The 20,402-nt window shown below is 41.8% G+C and overlaps 1 protein-coding gene and 1 long non-coding RNA gene across 4 annotated transcripts in view; one reads left to right on the plus strand and one right to left on the minus strand.

Moving 5' to 3' along the window:
- The window catches only part of LOC115076271, a 53,356-nt gene extending 41,527 nt beyond the window's left edge, over positions 1–11,829 (plus strand). Inside the window, exon 3 of the long non-coding RNA XR_003852719.1 lies at positions 11,544–11,829. This is a non-coding gene — a long non-coding RNA (uncharacterized LOC115076271). The remainder of the gene's footprint in view (positions 1–11,543) is intronic.
- A 158-nt stretch (positions 11,830–11,987) lies between these two features.
- FST (follistatin) lies at positions 11,988–18,143 on the minus strand. Of its 3 annotated transcripts, none has more exons than XR_003852712.1 (7): positions 17,776–18,143; positions 15,960–16,151; positions 15,088–15,306; positions 14,533–14,757; positions 13,695–13,925; positions 12,954–13,292; positions 11,988–12,411 (listed from the first exon to the last, which is right to left on the minus strand). XR_003852712.1 is itself a non-coding variant. In XM_029577474.1 (7 exons), the coding sequence occupies exons 1-7, from the start codon at positions 17,858–17,860 to the stop codon at positions 12,390–12,392; spliced, it is 1,059 nt and encodes a 352-aa protein (XP_029433334.1). In that variant the 5' UTR covers positions 17,861–18,142; the 3' UTR covers positions 11,988–12,389. The 3 variants fall into 3 exon arrangements, 2 of the variants coding, with proteins under 2 accessions (XP_029433334.1, XP_029433344.1); XM_029577474.1 differs by having other exon boundaries at positions 12,954–13,038; positions 17,776–18,142; XM_029577484.1 differs by lacking the exon at positions 11,988–12,411 and having other exon boundaries at positions 12,435–13,292.
- Positions 18,144–20,402: the final 2,259 nt, after the last annotated feature.

Below are 20,402 nucleotides of genomic sequence, written 5' to 3' on the forward strand. Positions count from 1 at the left end.
GGCCCCATGCCAACCCAGGAGAACAGGCTCTGCATACCCTTGACTGTAAACGGGCTCTAGCGTTTTACCTAGACCGTACAGCTGCCCTCAGGGAAAGCACTCAATTGTTCGTCTCTTTCCACCCTAACAAGTTAGGGAAGCCTGTGGGTAAGCAGACTCTCTCCTCCTGGTTGGCAGACTGCATATCCTTCTGCTATCAGCAAGCGGGCATTCCATTCCAAGACCGTGTTAAAGCACACTCTGTGAGGGCCATGGCGACTTCAGTATCACACCTATGATCGGTGCCGCTTCCTGACATTTGCAGGGCTGCTACCTGGAGTTCTCTCCACACCTTTGCAGCCCACTATTGCTTGGACAAAGCCGGAAGACAGGATTCCATCTTTGGCTAGTCTGTCCTTCGTAACCTGTTTACAACGTGATGTACCAACATCCTTCTGCCTGCCCGGTGGGGTTCAGGATGCCCTCTACCAAATTCCGCCTCAGTTGTTGTGCCTGTTGCACGCCTTTGGGTACATTTGGTGCATGTTCGGACATCCTCAGCTCGGTACTCACCCATATGTGAGGACTACTATCCTGCTTGTCCTGTGAGAAAGCAAATGTTGCTTACCTGTAACAGGGCAGCAGGACGTTAGTCCTCACGAAACCCGCCCGCCGCCCTGCGGTGTTGGGTTCATAATGTTTTGTTATTTTATTTTTCAGCACTGCCTGTAGCTTTCAAATAAGTCTGAAGGGGGGACCCCTGCTGGCTGCAGGATTAGTGCCACGCTGGGCATGCCTAATAGGGGCCAGTCAAAGTTCTGGAAACTTTGACAGAAGTTTTCTGTGATTGGGCTCTATCCTGATGACGTCCTGCTGTCCTGTGAGAACACCTGTTGCAGGTAAGCAACATTTGCTTTACATCGGCCCCTTGGTGTGGATTGGCAGACTATCAGGCCATATCTTTTTTGCCATCATTTTTCTGTTTCTAAGTTCTAGAAGCTATACTGTGAGACAGGGATCCATCCAAGGGCCTTATCTTTACGACTGCATGAATTCTGCAAGTGTTAGCTCAAACTAGAAGAAAAAAGTGTCATTACTATTTTGGATCTCATTGTGACTAAGCAACTTCTTTGAACTCTCTCTAGCCCAGCTGCAACCTAGTTTGTACAATATCAAGTGTGCCCCCTAGAAATGACTGTATGCTGACTAGAGGGATTTTTATGAATCAGAAGATATTACTCCAACTTGAGGTGATTTCACTATTGTATATTTAACTCCAGGATGTGGGTATAGCACTAAGGGACTCTGGAGACAGGAAAAAAGGGGACAAAAGTGCTGGAGAACCCCAGAACCCTTACCACCAAGATCTATTGAGCTAGCCACAAGATAAGGAAGCAAGAAACCTACTCAGATATTTAACAAGGAAAAAGGAAGTAGCCTACCCAGGATCTGTACCAGAATTAAGGCCCTAAGCCCCTACTTAGGAGATTCTGTGAACAATGTAGAAAAACCAGATAAATGGACAGTGACTGTTCCTTTATCTATTACACATTCAAGTATATTTCCATTTCTACTTCAGGGCACTGACACAAGGCTTAGAAGATCCTATCTGGGTGAATGGGATGAGTTCAAAAGGACTAGTTGATTGTGAGTCCACATAAGATCTGGTTTTACAAAAGTTGATTAACCCCAATAGCCTAAGGTCACAGTTTCCTCTAAATATTGGTCATATACATGGGATGTTTTCCCTTACCAAGAAGCAACAATGAGCAAGTACTGCACCTCAAGCAAAATCGCAAAGTACACACAGTGCAGGTGAATATTCAATCCTGACAAGATACTTTGAAAGTCATATAAAACATAAAATGTTTTATTATTTCAGTAAGGCAACTCCACAAGTTTATACACACACCGACTTAATGGCGTCCCCCGACACGGTCCCGTGTTTCGCCGCAGGCTGCATCGGGGGGGATCGCCACCGCAGGGATTCACAAACAAGCTGAAATATAAAGATATTGACAAATATCAGGATAATGAAGGGACTTACAGCCGACAATAATAAAGTGCATAGAATGTATAACATACCTGACAGCAGCATTTGAAAAGTGACAGGGAGCGCAATGCCCTTCATAGTTGACAGGTATTTAAAGGAGACAAAAGGCGCCAAAACCTACAGGATAGAGAACCACGTGAGTCAAAGGACTCCATTCATTGGTTCCCGTTCCTGTAGTGCACCCTAGCAGTAACCGGAACCAGCCTATCCTGCTTGCGGATTTAAGTGAATAGAAACCATTCAATCTCCCGATTTAGTCCTTTCGGGGATACTGTATCTAATGTGAAGATCCAACGTTGTTCAATCCGACCCAACAACTCAGCATAGTTACCCCCCCGTAAGGGCCGTGGGACCACCTCAATTACACAAAATGAGAGATCTGAAAGAGAATGTGATTTACTGATCCAATGGTCAACCAGGGGTTCCTTTTCACGCTGCAGCCGTATGTTAGAGCAATGCTCTATAATCCGAGTCTTTACCATCCGGGAAGATTTCCCAACATACATTAAGGAGCACGGGCAGGTAATGATATAAACAACTCCTGACGTGGTACAATCAGACTGAAAACGCAACTGAAACCGTTTTCCAGTGGTGGGATGTGTAAACCAAGTGGTAATACACGTATAAGCACATACTGTGCACCGGCCACAAGGGTGATGGCCAGGATTGCTGATAGGGTCCCGTGACACCGGAAGGTCCGAATGAATCAATTTGTCTCGTAATTTTTACCCCGACGGAAAGTAAACCGAAGGGGACCAGAGAACAAGGTATTTAAAGATAGGGCCTCCCAGTGTCTACGGATCATATCAGTGATGGGACGACTGAGTGTAGAAAAAGGAAGGATGCAGTTTGTAGCTGAGGGTTCAGAATGACGAGAGGGGACAAATAGTAAATCTCGATTGGTGTATAAAGCGCGTTTCAATGCTTTATTAACCACAGCTTTAGGGTAACCCCTAGATAAAAACCGGGATGCCATGTCACGTGCTTTATCTAAGAATTCCCTGTTAGTGGTGCATAATCTGCGCAACCTAAAGAATTGACCAGTTGGGATGTTTTTACGCAATGCGCTGGGATGACAACTTTGAAAGGAGAGCAAGGTGTTGCGGTCCGTGTCTTTTCGGTAAATAGTGGTCGAAAAACGACCACCATCCACCGAAACGAGCACATCCAAGAAAGCAATCTGAGACCTATGTACACAACAATTAAATTGAAGGTTGGGGTCGCTTGTGTTGAGCCGATCAAAAAACATGAAAAATTGTACCTCAGTACCTAGCCACAGTAAAAAAATGTCGTCAATATAGCGGAGCCATAGTGCAACATTTTGAAAACCTTCAGCAGGGTATACAAAAGAATTCTCAAATTCCGCAACATAGAGACAGGCCAAACTCGGGGCCATAGTGGCACCCATGGCCGTCCCTTTAATCTGAAGATAAAAGGTGTTGTTAAAGCGAAAAAAATTCTTTGTGAGTGCCAAAGTGGCTAGGGTTGTTAAAAAGGAGGTAGGGATTCGTTGAGGGCCAACCCGGGAATCCAAAACTTGTTCTCTGGTCCCCTTCGGTTCACTTTCCGTCGGGGTAAAAATTTACGAGACAAATTGATTCATTCGGACCTTCCGGTGTCACGGGACCCTATCAGCAATCCTGGCCATCACCCTTGTGGCTGGTGCACAGTATGTGCTTATACGTGTATTACCACTTGGTTTACACATCCCACCACTGGAAAACGGTTTCAGTTGCATTTTCAGTCTGATTGTACCACGTCAGGAGTTGTTTATATCATTACCTGCCCGTGCTCCTTAATGTATGTTGGGAAAACTTCCCGGATGGTAAAGACTCGGATTATAGAGCATTGCTCTAACATACGGCTGCAGCTTGAAAAGGAACCCCTGGTTGACCATTGGATCAGTAAATCACATTCTCTTTCAGATCTCTCATTTTGTGTAATTGAGGTGGTCCCACGGCCCTTACGGGGGGGTAACTATGCTGAGTTGTTGGGTCGGATTGAGCAACGTTGGATCTTCACATTAGATACAGTATCCCCGAAAGGACTAAATCGGGAGATTGAATGGTTTCTATTCACTTAAATCCGCAAGCAGGATAGGCTGGTTCCGGTTACTGCTAGGGTGCACTACAGGAACAGGAACCAATGAATGGAGTCCTTTGACTCACGTGGTTCTCTCTCCTGTAGGTTTTGGCGCCTTTTGTCTCCTTTAAATACCTGTCAACTATGAAGGGCATTGCGCTCCCTGTCACTTTTCAAATGCTGCTGTCAGGTATGTTATACATTCTATGCACTTTATTATTGTCGGCTGTAAGTCCCTTCATTATCCTGATATTTGTCAATATCTTTATATTTCAGCTTGTTTGTGAATCCCTGCGGTGGCGATCCCCCCTGATGCAGCCCGTGGCGAAACACGGGACCGTGTCGGGGGACGCCATTAAGTCGGTGTGTGTATAAACTTGTGGAGTTGCCTTACTGAAATAATAAAACATTTTATGTTTTATATGTTTTCCCTTACCCCACAGTAATGATAAAGCTGGAATTGGGGAGAAAATAAGTGATCGTCATAGTGTGTGTGATCCCTTGGCTACCTTCCCAGTACTCCTTGAAACAAATTGGCCTCATTTTCACACCTGGATAGGGGAAAGGCCTTACCAGGGGAGGACAGAGATCCAGAGATACAATGGGTCCTGCCATCCTGTGGGACTTTTTTCCTTTTTCCTCATGCAATGTATACTACCTGGTTCCGTCCCCCACAACCCAAGACAAAAAAAAATCTGCCTAGATAAGCAGGCATAGATCGCAGTGGTTAAGACTTCCCAAGAAAGTCATCTCCAGAAAAAGCATGCTAAATCCAGGGGCTCTCAAATAGAACGGGATGATCCCTTCACCAGAGCAGATGCTCTGATTACAGGAAAGTGAATGGTGCCCAAGTTTCGCCTGATCCAAGCTTGGCAGTAAATCACTAGAATTAATGGCAAAGCTAAGAAACCTAACTGGTCTAAGGTCTTTAAAGGCAAGGTGCTTCAGTTCAAACATTTAGTGCTGTGGACTGGGCACTTGGGAAGGAATATGACTAGAGAAAGAAAGTTTTCAATAGTTCTGCTAAGCCTGCATTCATTCAGAAGTTGCTAGGTTTTGTATGTTCTTCCCTCACTGGCAGATGGTCAGTCAGAAAGATCACAAACCTGCCCCAGTGGTATGATTACCCTTAGTAAGTTCATCCTTTTGAAAGATTTAGAGGTGATATGATAGGACCCCTTGAACATCTGCCAATGGATATGAGTTTAACAAGTCAAAGTAGACTATGCTGCCAGATACCCAAAAGCCTTTTCTCAGGTCGGCCATAGCCAAACAGGACACTAATAAATTGGTTGAAGTCTCTTAAGTGAAAATCCCCAGGGAGATTCTCAAGGACCAGGATACCCGTTTCATGCCCAAACTCTTTCAAGAGACTTTGATAGCACTCCAGATAGAATCCATACTACTGTATGGGAAAAACAACAGCAACAGCAGCATGAGAAGCGCAGGACAGCAATTTAAAAACTGTGCCATAGTATGTCTTAGAGCTCCAGGAATTGTTGGACCTAGTTGGGAAGTTTGCCATTGAGAACCTGCAAAACTCTTAGCAGGGTCAAACTTTTTACTATAACCAGGTGACTGACAGGAGTTTTGAAACTGTTTTCCTGTCCTAAGTTTTTCAAGTGCTTAAATGTGGCTCTCAGTTTCATTAATACAGTGAGCAAGCAAGGCTTAAATCAAGCACAGAGGATGCATATACTGTAGATAGATAGATATATGCACTTTTTTTACTGCATAGATATTATAATGAAAGAGGCCTGATTTAATCGGTATACATACATTCCTAAACAGAATTTTCATTTTGTTAAAATATCCAAAAGATACAATGTATACATATTTAAAGATTAGTTACATTTTACTAGATAGGTGATCTGTTTGAACTATCTGCAAAAACAAAAGGAATCAGCCAGTTTAGCTTCTAGTTTATTTAGTATAATAAAGTATGGGGATGGGACACCTGGGGAGGACGGCGGGCCAGCGGCAGCAGGAGAATCTGCAGGGCCACCGGTGCAGTTCAACCTGCTGGTGGCTGAAGAAGGAGCTGCCGACAGCTGGCGGAGCTCAATCTGCTGGCGGCTGAAGATGAAGAGAGGCTGCTGGCGGCTGAAGGAGTGGCCCATGTTTTTGTGTGTGCACTCATGCCCACGCACAACTTCCGCTCCCCCCCCCCCTCCCCCAAGTAGGAAGGCCTTTGGGCCGTGGTGGAGCTCATCCCGATGACAATAGGAGGTCCTATATGTATAGAGGTGAGCTTGTATGTGTGTGTGAGTGAGAGCCCGTGTGTGCCTGTGAGAGCATGTGTGTAAGTGACTGTGTGAGAGCATCTGTGTGTGTCTGTGTGAGCACATATGTGTGTGCATGAGAGCCTATGTGTTTATGTCTCTGTGAGAGCCTATGTCTGTATTTGTGACAGACTATGTGTGTGTGTCTGTGTGACAGCCTACATGTCTATCTGAGCACATATATGTGTGAGAGCCTATGTGCCTGTGAGTGTGTGAGAGCCTGTGTGTGTGTGTGTGTGTGTTTGTGGGCCTGTGAGAGACTATGTGACACATATAGGCTCTCACAGGCACACACACACACATATGTACATGATGTATCTGTGAGGTAGAAGGAGCCTGTGTATGTGTGAGAGAATTAATGTGTTATTGTGCGTGTGGGTGAGAGGGAAGATAAAATGTGTAAGTCCCTATCTCCCCCAATCCATGATGGTCTCAGGGTGACTGGAAATCCCAGGTATGGAGAGCAGGATATTTTTAAATCGTTATTAGTTTTAATTATTGGTGTAATTTGATGTTTCTACTCTTTTGAAATATTTAATTTTGGGGGGAAATAAAACACTTTTTTAATTATTGGATTTTTTATTCAACAGATGTTTTGAAATATTTTATTGGTGTTTGGGAAATTTTGGATACTCATATACATTAACTGGTTTGAAATATGTATTCTTTTTATGAATATGATTTTATTACTATGATTGATGTTTTATATTTCTTGATTTTATTATTTAATGTTTTATGAAGAATGGTAATGTTTCTATATTTCCATTGTTGCTCTGCACGTAGAGGCTGGCTTGTTGTGGGTTCCAGTTCAGTTCTTCTCAGCACGTTTCTGTGTATACCTTCTGGTCTCTTGATTGTGTATTTGGTGAGGTTCTGTCTGTGTTCTGCATATATGACAGAGGTGAAGGGGTGGGGGGGTGTCAGTTTTTAAAAATATGTATTGCAGGAGGGAGCTGGGCTTTATTTGATGGGCCAGGACAGAGAATGAATGAATCGTGGGGAATGGGCAGCACAGTAATTGTTCGCACATGGCGGCAAAAAAACTAGCACCAGTCTTGTTTGTTTTATATAGCTGCTCACATTGGGCCAGTTTTGTAAGCGTCCTATCTAGTTAGAAATCATTGGGAAAAAACTGTGTTCCTTCCCACCCAATCTCTTACCTACAGAGCTCAGGTGCCAGCATGAGCTACAGTGCCAGTATTATACCCAGCTTTTTTTCAGATAGCACATAAATTAAAATGCATATAATTAATTGGATGCTTCTTTGTAAATGTCTTGAGTGCTAAATTGATGCATAATAGTACTATTCAGCACCATGTCTGGTACTGTTAAATGCTATATTTTGTGAATGAGCCCCCTAATATATAGGCTGATACAGTAAGGAGCGGTAGGAAAAGGTGCATTAGGGCCAGGCGCACCCACGTTTGCTGTACGCACAGTTCGGGTCACCTACCGCTCGATACTGTATTTAAATAGCATGCAAATGCAAGCCGCGTCCAAGAAGCGTTCATGAAGCGTTAGGCCCGCGCAATCCATTTTACTGTATAGAGCGCTATACAGCGCCTATACAGTATCCTGGGTGCGCTGGTACCTGTCATTTTTTTTTTTTATGTAAGCACTTTTTTATTGGCAATTCCAACAAAAAGAAAAGGAACAGTACAATACCAAGCACCACAAACATATACAATACAGCAGAACAAGAATGGATTCATAAATCTGAACAGAGTGCGGTATAGTCAGCAATGCCAACGTTTTATAACCCAAATCACGTTAGGTCTTATCCCCTCCCTCCCCCCCGCACCACCTGGAATGAACAAGATACCGTAATCGAAGCACAGTAAGCAATCATTGGTACCTGTCATTTCAAATGACGTTTGAAATGACAGGTACCAGGGGGGATTGCGAGTCCTCTCTCCCCCCCTCCCGAAGCAAGGCACAGGGCGAAAATTAAAACAAAAGTGAATAAAGTGTAATAAAAGTAAACTTACTGCATATGAATTTTCTTTGAACAGTCCTCTCTCTCTCCTCCTCCTCCCGAGGCACGCACCGTGGCTCCCCTGCCTCCCGGGGGCAGCCGGCGGCAAAAGCGGCTTCCAGCAGCCCCCGCCAGCAAAGGTGAATGAATGTGCACCTGTGCGTGCAATTTTGGCGCTCAAGGCGTGAAGTCACGACATTTGGCGTCACGGCGTGTGACGTCGGCATTCGCTAATGCACTGCCTTGAGCGCCCAAATTGCATTCATTCACCTTCGCCGGTGGGGGCTGCTGGAAGCCGCTTTGGCTCCCCTGCCCCCGCTGGCGAAGGTGAATGAATGCACGCCTGTGTACCCCTGTGTGTGCAATTTGGGCGCTCAAGGCAGTGCATTAGCGAACGTTGATGTCACACACCGTGACGTCAAATGTCGTGACATCACGCCTTGAGCGCCAAAATTGCACGCACAGGCATACACAGGCGTGCATTCATTCACCGCCGGCGGGGGCTGCTGGAAGCCGCTTTCACCGCTGGCTCCCTCCGCCTGGATGAATGCACGCCCACCGGCTCCCTCCACCTGGATGAATGGACGCCCACCGATGAAGGTGAGTGAATGAATGCACGCCCGCCGGCTCCCATCTGGATGAATGCACGCCTGCCGGCACATACGGGCGTGCATTCATTCAGGCGTACGGGTGTCCATTCATCCACCTTCGCCAGCGGGGGCTGCTGGAAGCTGCTTTCGCCGCCGGCTGCCCTCAGGTGGCAGGGGAGCTGCAGTGCACGCCTCGGGAGGAGGGGAGAGAGGACTGTTCAAAGAAAATTCACATGCAGTAAGTTTACTTTTATTACACTTTATTTACTTTTGTTTTAATGACATGTCGAGCCGATTTTTGCCCTGCGCCTTGCTTCGGGAGGGGGGATTTTGACCAGAGCCTGCCTATTGCTGTCACACCACACTAACGCCAGGGTAAGGGTCCTGGGGGGTGAGGGGGTCGTTTTCCCATGAAATTTCGTCTCTCTGACCTGACGCTCCACACTAATGCAGGGGTAAGGGTAGGCGGTAAGTTAGCAGGTTAAACGCGTGGCAAAACTACAGGTTAAAAAGGAGATAATTGGGGCGCACATTACTGTATGGGAGGGAATAGCTAATCAGAGCGTTTATATCTCATATACATGCTGCGGGCGGAAAGGGTTACCGGTTGATTTAAAGAAGCGGTAAGGATGAGTTAAAAGGGATAGTGAATCGCGGGTTGGACTTACGCGGCCAAATTGTGAGTTTGAAGCGGGTTAGAAGCAGGGTAACCGTGGCTGCGCTTTACTGTATCGGCCTGATAGTAAGGGTGAGAACAGTGAGCAAAAATATTAGTCATGCAATTTATCATCTTTCCAATCTACCACTTTTTTTTACTTTGGTATTGGAAACCTTGCTCAGGAAGTTTTCTCTCTGTTTTCTTCACAACACACACATTCTAAATTTATTTATTTTTATTTATTTAACATCTTTTATATACCGGTATTAGTAGGGACATCATACCGGTTCACATTTGAACAACAAGTCTGAAAATACATTATAACAGGGGGGCATAACTGGGAGGGGGGAAAACTTGAGAGCAGATTGGAAGGATAGGTTAATACAACAAGAGGTAACTCAATAGAGACTTATGATACAACAAGAGGTAACTCAATAGAGACTTATAATACAGAGACTTGAGGAGGCGGGGAATGGCCAAGATTATCATGACACACTTATGCTACCCATATTTTAAGCTGTGATACTGTTATCTCTTTTTGTAGTTTTCACAAATTTCACACAGTTGGTCTTTTCTATTAGTTGAATAATGGAATCATTACCTCAAAGCAATAAACCTATTTGTACTGTTTATGTTTTGCTTTGCTAGTATGTTGGTATAACTTTGCCATGCCACTTGCTAGTTGATTTTTATAGCTGTCAGTTTTTCTGTACCATTAAGAATGTTATGTTTGAATTCTAATAATTAGTTGGAAAGAACGTATATGAATGCAGACTGATATGAACTGAAATCCGATTTAGTTTAAAAAGGAGAACTGTGCGGATAGGACTGATTTTAAAACTTTTCTAGAAGTTCTTGAAAATACCACCTGTGTTGAGAGAGACAAAATGAAAGATTGAAATGAATACTTATGGTTAATGTGCAAAATGGTTGCTGAAAAAAGCACCAGGTTGATTTTCACTACAGTGTATCTACCTACCCATCAATCTATTTATAAAGACAGTTGAGAGACAGCCAGAAAGATTGAGCTCTTTCTGTCTAGTATCAAGTCAATAGAAGCTTCAGCTTCTATCCACAGTCTAGTTCCTTCTGTAAAGACTCCAATAAATGCTTGGAAGGAAGCGAAAATGTGATAATATACTTTTTGCATTCCTGGCCGGTAATTCTCCGTATTGTCTTGGTACTGGCAGTGGACGATACGGTTTGCTTTTCCTTACTATTCCCGGTAGGGGCTTGCTTTCTCCATCTCTCCTCGTTCAGCTCCCATCCGCTCCTCCTCCTCTTCCTCTGGGACTCGGGTTAATCCGACATTATCAGCAAATTGCATATTCTCATCTTTTTCTTAGTCTTACTGTTATGTGTGCGTTTTTGTGTCAGATAATTTATTTCTGAAATTGCAGTAAAGACTGCTTTCTAGGTACAGGTGATGATATTGGTTCTTCGAAATGAGTGGGGATGATTTGCATTGACTTAGTAGACTATGGGGAGCGGGATGGAATTAGCGTGCATTTTCTTGATCCTTTAAGGACTGGCAAATTGCATTCAATTATTTTCGTTTGTACTTCATGACATTTTTTTTAATGGAGTTTGAAGTGGACAAACCTTTGACATCCGTTTACTATGGCAGTGATTGTATTTTAAAACTGCATGGTGAACACTGAAGGTATATGTTCCGAGTGTGCTGAATGAATTTAAGTCCTTCTCTCCTTCCCCTTCATCCACTCCCTTTGTTTTTTTAATCTTCAAAGTTTTAAAAGTACAACATTTTGAAAACGATTATAATTTTTTAGCTATGCATCCAAATGTGATCAAAATATTACACGGAGCAATCAGTGCTGACTTTTTACTTATTTCCTCTTAATACTATAAGAATTTTTTCTTGGGTCTTTGTTTCTAATCTTGGTTATGTAATTAAACATTTCAGTGTGTGCATTTGTCAGCTCTCAAAACTAGGATGTTAGAACTTCACCAGGCTGGAAATATAGGTGCTTGGAAGCCCTGGCTCTGGAGGAAGACAGATGTGACCCCTCCTCAGAAAAGCTACAAAAGGATAAGCTACAGGAGCAAATGTCCCATTTACAGATGACATGTTCTCTCATGAAGGCAAGTAGAACCAAAATGAATAAAAGATTCTGAAGCATACTCATATTTAATTGGGGCTTTAAAGATCTTGATTCTTTTAATTCCTTTATCTTCTCCTCCCTATTATGTAATTAGCAGTATTTACCTTTGTTTTATTGATACTTTCCAACTATACAGTAATAGCTTTTATCAACAACTTTATTTTATACTTGTTACTGTTTGGATTTCAGCTTTAGTAGTAGGTTGCTACATCAACTTTATTACAGTCCGGCACTAAGAAATATATAAAGGGAAATTTCCAATTTTTATTTTTGCACTCAGAATTTATTTACAAATACACATTATAACTTTTATATACATTGCACATTTACATGGTAGAAAAGTACAAAACTATATATTTAAATGAATTTATATTTAAGTTACCATGTTTGAAAATATAAAATTGCTTCAGAAGAAAAGTACTGTGAAGAGCAAGAAACTTGAACTGATATAGCTTTTGATATAAGTTGAAAAGGAGAAATGGCATTGCTGAGCCATCTTAAAGGAAACACTAAATACACCTATTTAGGGTATAACAAAGCCAACAAACAAGAAAACCCCTTTTTCTGGTACTTCCACCCTGCCTGGTTTGAAGAATCTGCATCATTTGTCTTGACTTGGATGGACATCCTGATAAGTTAAAACTTTTTCAGATAACTCTGTGATCACAGCTAGGAAGAATGAAAAAAAAGCATGTTTCCTTGAAGATAGCCTTCTTGCACCTCAATTTATTTTTCTTTGTTACAGCCTTTTTTTTTTTTTGGTCAGTCAAGATTCCTTGTAAACAAAACCCGAAGGATATATGTACAGAACAGTAGAAGAAAATCCAATAAATAAACATACAGGAACCGACATGCAAATGTGTTAAAGAAAAAAAGTTAACATCGGTGAAAGAAAAGGTGACAGCACAGCAAAGTGGTTGAGTTATAAGGAATGGACACAGTTTACAAGAAAAGCTTTACTTTACAAGCAAGATTTCTCACAATAAATAACACTGCTTTTCCTTTGACGAATATATTTCTTCAAAACAAGGTGTACAGTCAACCAGACATTTAATGTATAAATTATAAAACATGACACAGTATAAATAAATGTCTACCAGACTCAACTATATGTATACTTTTTTGTTTTTCAAAATAAATAAGCATACACTTATTTACAGTATGGACATGATTTCTTGCCAAAGGGCTGTTCAATAGTGATGGAGGTTTACCGGTGAAATGAAGATTTAGGAAAGCTGTAGTAGTCCGGGTCTTCCTCTTCTTCGTCTTCGTCTGGCTCTTCAGTTTCAATAATGGCTATATGGGAGAATACAGGGGAGCTGTTGTTTAAATAAGGACAACAACAGCGCAGAAGCTCAGTGCATGTTTTCAAAGCCCTTTGAACAGCCATAATACAGCGTTGCATTTTATGTGACTTGCAGTGATGCTCTTTGGCATCTACTGTTACGCAATACGTTTTTGTTTATTTTGTTTTGTTTTACATAAGCTATGACGTCTTAACTGCAGAAAGTTGTGAAGAATCACTGGCTTTGGCTTTATTTGCGGGATTCCTGAAATCAGATAAAAAGCGCTCTTGTGTTCTAGGTTTACTGCTTGGGTCCTTCAAGGTTAGTATAGGCAGCTGCGCAAAAACAGCAGCCCTTTGCTAACATTAAGCTTTTCTGATTGAAGTTAGGTTAATGGAAGCGTTAATAAAGCACACAGCCAAGCACAGAGAAGCAAACACATTAGGCAAGAAAAGAGATGTAAAATTGTTTTCAGGCAACCCCTAGCTAATAACATGACCTTGAAGGTGTTCCAAGCAACTACTACCGCAGCTGCTGATTGATGTCAAGATGATTTCTGTGGCAAATCTGTGCAGTTATTCTTTGCACTTGTTAAGACTCAAGTCTTCATTATCAAGGGCTTGCCTTCAGAAGACTTAGTTTCTGCAAAGTAAAAAACTCACTTACAGTTGCACGATCCAGAATGTTTTACTTCCAAAATAACCCCCAAGGAGCAGGCTGCCTGTTTCATGGCACACTCGCTTAGATAGGTGGTGTTATCACTGGCACAGACTGTATCATCCGATTTGTTTTCCGGGCACAACTCATCACATAAGTCACAGCGACCGCGGCCCACCTTGAAATTCCAAAGGCATTTTTTCCCAGGACTGCACTGGATATCTTCACATGAATTTGCTTCTAAAATATAAAATAAGAGTTTAAAAAGAGCAACCTCCGCTGCCTCTACATATTTCTATTTTTTTTTCTGCCAAATTTGCTAATTTTAAGTTCTAAATTCAAACTGCAAGCTTCTAACCAGCTTTATCAAAGGCTTTTCTCACAGACAGAAAACCTTTCTCGAATGAGGCCCTTGCATTCCAATGAAAAGGTAAGAAGCGCCTCGGTCCTAATTTATCAAAGTTTTTTTTTTTTTTTTCATCGGCCCAGAATGGGAGAAATCTGTTGATAAATGATTATCTGTCCGATGGTTTGCTAATCAGTTTGGGATGCCGTGGAAAGGGAAGCCGGTTTCAAAGCTTTGTCTTACAAAGGAATGGCAGAGTCGAGTTTTCAATGTTTGACCATGAGTTTAACAGCAATTTGGCATAAGAATATTTTGAAGGAAAACAGCAAAGCTAAGAAACAAAACTGTGCATATTCTGCATATCCTCAAAACACACATCATTCATGTCTGTAAATATGATTTAAAAGAGGTGTTTTTCATCTCACCTATCGGGCCAGTCGTGTGAAGATTTCTCTATAAGTTAAAAAGCCTAGCTATTTTCACCTAGACCAGAATACTTACTGATACATTTTCCCTCGTAGGCTAATCCAATAGATCTACCCAAGAGGCAGGTAGCTTTCCTCAGGTGACAAGCACTAGCGTAAGTTATTCCATCATTCCCACAGAGATACTCTTCTGGGGATGTAGTCTCCGGGCAAATCCGATTACACATCACACAGTTGGCAGTATTGGTTTGATCCACCACACACGTGGAGCTGCCTGGACATAAGACATCTCTACAAGTCTCTAAAATAAGATACGGGTAAAAAAGATAAGCAACAAATTTAGTTAACCAGAAGATTTGGAAGAACTGAAAAACGTACATGGAATCAAAACAAAAGCCTATAGCAGTGTTTGAAAAAGGCACCCTGTACTGTACACATACCATATAAGGAAATCAGCTGAATACAACTTGATATGTTTGAACCTGTAGAGTATCTCTAAACAACAGGTTTACCCGTCTATTGTAAATGGTACTTTTCATCCCATAACGGCACTACAGCACTTCGAGGAAAGATGTCTAGTCCTATGCAGTTTACTTCGTAAGTCTTTTAGAGTTTATCTCTGTAAACCTACTTTTGCATTTGCCCTGGTATTGCACTTCTAATTCTGGTTGCCCTTTACATCTGGCCTTCAGAAGAGCACATTCGTCCTTGTAAGTTTTGCCATCTAATCCACACACAGGACTCTTCCAAGTGACATTGGAGCAATCAGGAGCACAAACACATCGAGGTTTGTTCTTCTTGTTCATTTTACACTTTTTCCCAGGTCCACAGTCCACGTTCTCACAGGTTTCTAAATGGAATGGGAAAAGGGGATACCATTTTAAAAAGTCATTTCCCCTCGCTTGATTTCTGATAATTAATCGTTAAAACAGCAAGCTATAGCTAGCTATAAAGGACTATATATATATGTGTGTGTGTGTGTGTGTGTGTGTGTAATTAGAAGAATCCATGATGTCCAATAAAACATCTGTTTAATAAATGAAACAAACCATGGGATCACAGTGGTACACTGTTCTTAATAAATCACTGCATGAATCTCAATGAATAAGATTGTAACCTTGGAATACCATTCATAATATGAGATTTAAAAACACACAGGAAAATCAGGCCCTACATTTATGAAAGTAGACACACACATACACAGTTGTGATTTTATGCCATGTCATGTCAGGTCGTTGACCTGGAACTTGTATGAACTTGTTTCCTTTTCCCCATTGGAAAAAGTGAAAGGTGGAAGCTGCCTAGCCCAGAACCGATACCCTTATTTATTTATTGAAAAATTACCACTGTGTGTGTGTGCATGGATATCGACACACACACACACACACACTCTCTCACTCTCTCTCTCTCTAGTAGTTTAGGTACTTCATATATCTTTTTGCAGGATGAAGCTCGCTGGTAAAACTGTTCAGCTCATATGTAAAGTTCAAGGAGAAAATCTACCTTTGCATGGTATGCAGTGTGGGGCTCCCCCGTTAAAAATCAGCCATTTGAAAAGAGTGCTATTGGGCACGTCTTCTTCAGTCCAGGAGGTGCCCAGTCTGCCCGTCTTACAGCATTCCTCCTTGCTCAGTTCAGTCCTGTAGAGAACCTGGCAGCGACCGTTCCTGCCTTGCTGCAGCCAACAATTCCCAGCTGCAATAGAGAGCCCCAGCCATATCAATGTCAGTTATCAGTGACCCAGACACAACACGTGCGCCTTGCAATGACTGTTTATTTGTCCTGTTTCATAACCTGGAGTAACACTAGGACAAACCGCAAGTACAGTAGAATGACTTGATTAACACGAGCATTATTTGACATTGCAAATATGCATGTTATCTAATTTAATTAGTGCATAGATGTATGACAGAAGTTACAAAAAGATAAAGCAATTCAGAAAAAAAGAGTAAATGAAATAAATAATCTCGTTTTTTAAAAATACAAAACCACTCTGATCAACTCTCCCTCCCCCAGTCAATTAACTTCCCCCTCTCCCCCCCCCCCCCCGCTACATTTTAACATACACAGAATCAGTTCAACCCATTTTGCAATGATATGACTGGTAACATTTGTCTGTTAGCAAAGTCTTTCGAAATATCTGTCTTCTGCAGCTCATTTGGAGGCGTTTCTTTTCTTCAAAAAAGTTAGCGACAATCCAAAAAAAAAAAAAAAAAGAAATAAATTGCTGCAGTCCAAGTCTAAACACGATCCCTCCCGCAAAGAAATCTGTCAGTAAACCCTAGGCACTGAGGCAAGGAATGCTAAGAGAACCAATTCGCGTACTCTTGTGGTTTCTCAGTGAAACATATTGCTCTTTAATTTGTAACATTTTGTTTTACTAGTGAATGTAATGTGTAGTCATTTAAGGGTCCATGCCAAGAACGCTATTCCAAGCAACTCCCCTTTGGATTCCAAGAGCTGATAGTTTCGGTTGGGATGAATCCTTGGTGAATTACCAATGTGCATTCTCCAACAACTCAATACCAAAAGATTCTGGTATTAATTCCCTGGGTTGTTAAGTTTGTGGGTTAAATTTATGCTCTGCATAGCTAAGAATCTAGAAAAAAAAATTTAAAAATACTTCCTTTTAGAAAAAAAGTTTAATTCGCCAATCACTTAAGATAAAGAAGTCTTTTTTTTTTAAGCTCCTTACTATTTGGTCTGTATATGGATCAGTTTAAGAAATAAAATTCAGCAAATTATTCCCTTTTGTGTTCCGGCGGTATCAAGAGAGATTATTCAGTGAAGGGTTGTCTAGGAAACTCTTTCCAATAACATTCCAATTGTCAATAATGTTTTTAGTCAACTTGAATAAACTTTATTTCAACACATTCTCTTTTTAGTTTATTTTTTTTACAAAATTACAGAGATGTCAAACATGGTATTTATAAGCTTTTAGGAAGGTTCCTGGAAATGCACTATAACTGTAATTTCTAACTCATCAACTATTTTAACACAGCAGGAGAACTAAAATCTAAAGGCTGGGTGGTGGGGAATCTGAGAAAAGTTTTCCTTGCATGATTTGTAATAAAACTCCAAAAAAAAAAAAGTTCCTAATGTTGTCAAGTCCGATTAAGTGAAAGATCTTTTTTGACATATAAGGAAAAATTCCACAGCTGTTAAGTTTTGGATCGTTAAGTTCTATGCAGACAAACTTTCATTCACGATGTCTTTGGAAACGACGTTTACAAAATGAAACAAACGCAAAGGCAAAGAAAAGAATTGATACACGACAGAGAAGTAGTAAGAGTGGAAGGAGAAGTTCTCCTGGGCTTACCCTGAACTGTGCGATCTTCCATAAAGTGGCACACGGAGAGAGTCAGGAGTAAAAGCATGCCCGGCTGGATTCTCTGATTTAACATCCTCAGTCCTAATGAGAGCAAAAACAATCTCAAGTGGAGAGATAGACTGGTGTAGTAAAGGGAACCCTGGTCTCTGCTTATGATCGCTCTATTGAATGAACGTCAGCCTCTGAATGCAGTCTCTCTTTAAATCTATAAGGGGGTCTAAGCTGTCTGCGGTGGGCGGTCTCCTAATGTGTGTGTGTTTGGGGGTGGGGAGATTTAAAAAGTTCACTCTGAATCAGGTGACATTTTCCACCTTCTGGAAACCCTTTCCAATTATCTGTTTTAGGTAAATGAAATGATAGCTAATGTACGAGGGCGTCTTTTCGCCTGTTGTTTGGGTAGTGGCGGCAGGGAGCGTAAGAGCAGACTGGTAAGAATAACTTGAGCTTTGCAGAAGAGAAAAAAGACAACCAGCTAGTGCAAGGAAGACCTACAAAGCATAGGCTGCAAATAGGGTGCACATTTCAGAAAACAAGAAGCAGTTTGCTTGTTGATCAAAGTAAAAAAAAAAAAAAGTGATCTTTCCTTCCACCTACCGTCCTCATTGGTCAAAGAACATTAATATCACCAACAAACTAATATCAGCCAGTTAAAGACTCTGCTTCTGGGTTAGGCGGAAATGAATATTTATTGCTGCAGATATTTCAGTGCGCAGTAAAATGTAATGAAGTCTCCGGAGGGTTGTTTTTTTTTAATTTATTTATTATTTTTTGTAATGACTTACTCCCCCTTCCCACCTTAGAGTTGTTCCTATTAATAAATCTAAGTCCTAATATCTCAAACAGTAGCTAAATGTCTGATGCACGCATCTCGCTCTCTGGGACTTGTCAAAAACAAATAAAAGTTTAATACCTAGGGTTTTACTCAAGTGACAATCTTTTCACTTGCAGTGTCTGGAGTATTAGATTGGAATGGGCGACGTAGGCGGTCTCCTTTCAGAGCCCCAGCGATTGCCCCATCGATAATGAACTTCTACACTACTAGTTTATTAAGCACAGTCTGGCATTCTTCACAGAAAGTTGGCGGTCTCTCATTTATAACATTTTTTGGCACCGCTGAATGAAACTGAGTAGGCGATATTTCCTTTTATACAAAACGATTACTTCACGGAAAATGGTATTGTTTATTCAAAAGCTGCCTTTCCCTCCCCTTAAATTTCTATTCTTTCGCTTCTGAGCCCCAAAGGACAACAGACAGAAAAGTATGCAGACACAAATTCTTGGACATTGGCAGGTCACTCGGATTTGTACTTCCACTGATTCCTAAACCCAGCACCCCCCCCCCCCTCCGCCCCCCCTTCTTCCAAACTGCAAATAACTCAGCGATAACAGATTTTTTTCCACCAACTGCAGGAGATAATGCTAATCTTTTAATAAAAGATCCCGTTACAATGGGATCTGTCTGGACAGACTATAATAGATCCAAAAATACAGCCGTGCTAATATTAGAAGACAGTTGTTTGGGTGCCTCAGGCTGGCCCTCGTCCTGCTTTATCCACATTTTCTATGCAAGTGGGCATGAACACAAAGCGCTGTTGCACCACCTGCAGTCACGTATTAAAGCAGACTGGTAAATGATTGACCTCACTACATTTTTTTTTTGTCATTCTTCGTTTGAGTCATTTTTCTAACTTCAGAATGCTCTGGACTTCCTCCTTTCATTTTTCAAATTTCTGCATCACCTTTTTTTTTTTTTTCCCCTAGCAGAATGAATGCAGGGTGGTTTAGTGCCCTCTAATGGTAGATGACACTCACAATTAACAGCAGAGCACCCTGATTCCAGACCCGCCAGTCCCCACTGGTCCATTTCAGAGCTCGGTTTCCAAAGAAGTCTTTGATTATTGTATTGTATTATAATATGAAAAGTACAGGTTTCCTCTGCCCCTCCCCCTGCCCCCCCCCCCCCCACACACAAGACACACCAGCACATAGGACAAAAAAACCCTCAAATGTATTATATTCTCAGACATTCTGGCTTTCACAGAACTGAAAGTCTTGTAAAACAGCAGCATAATAATCTCTAACTATGGTCTTAAGTGTTACCGCTACTTCCATGTGTGGTTAGGAAGTAATATAAAACACTCAGGAAATGCGTAGGCTCGTATATCTGGAAGGCTTCAAAGACGCGCTTTTTTTTTTTATGCATTGCTACCATTAATAATAAAGAGAGAGAGAGAGGGAGTGAGAGAGAGAGAGAGAGAGAGAGAGATAAAGTGGGTGACTTAGTGGAAAGAGCCCTGGCCTTTCACCTTGTGTACTTCAGATCCATTCTAAACACAAAGCATTCGGTAATCTCTCCCAACACGGTCCCTGTGGACAGTAGCCCACATCATAAAACCAGCACACATAAGTAATGAGCAGGGCAAGCAGTGGCAGAGCAATGACTGAGTGAGGACTGAATTACCCCTCTCCCCATGAGAAAGTGGCCCCTCCAGGCCAGGGTTGAGGTCACTGGCAGGGCAGTGTAGGAAATAAAAATTACTATTGCCTTCCTACTGCTTAGCGGGTTACCGAGTAAGTTGGAGGACTACGGAATATCAAGAGGAACAATAAACTAC

Source organism: Rhinatrema bivittatum, chromosome 1, assembly GCF_901001135.1.
Source record: "Rhinatrema bivittatum chromosome 1, aRhiBiv1.1, whole genome shotgun sequence".
Lineage (NCBI taxonomy): Eukaryota > Metazoa > Chordata > Amphibia > Gymnophiona > Rhinatrematidae > Rhinatrema > Rhinatrema bivittatum.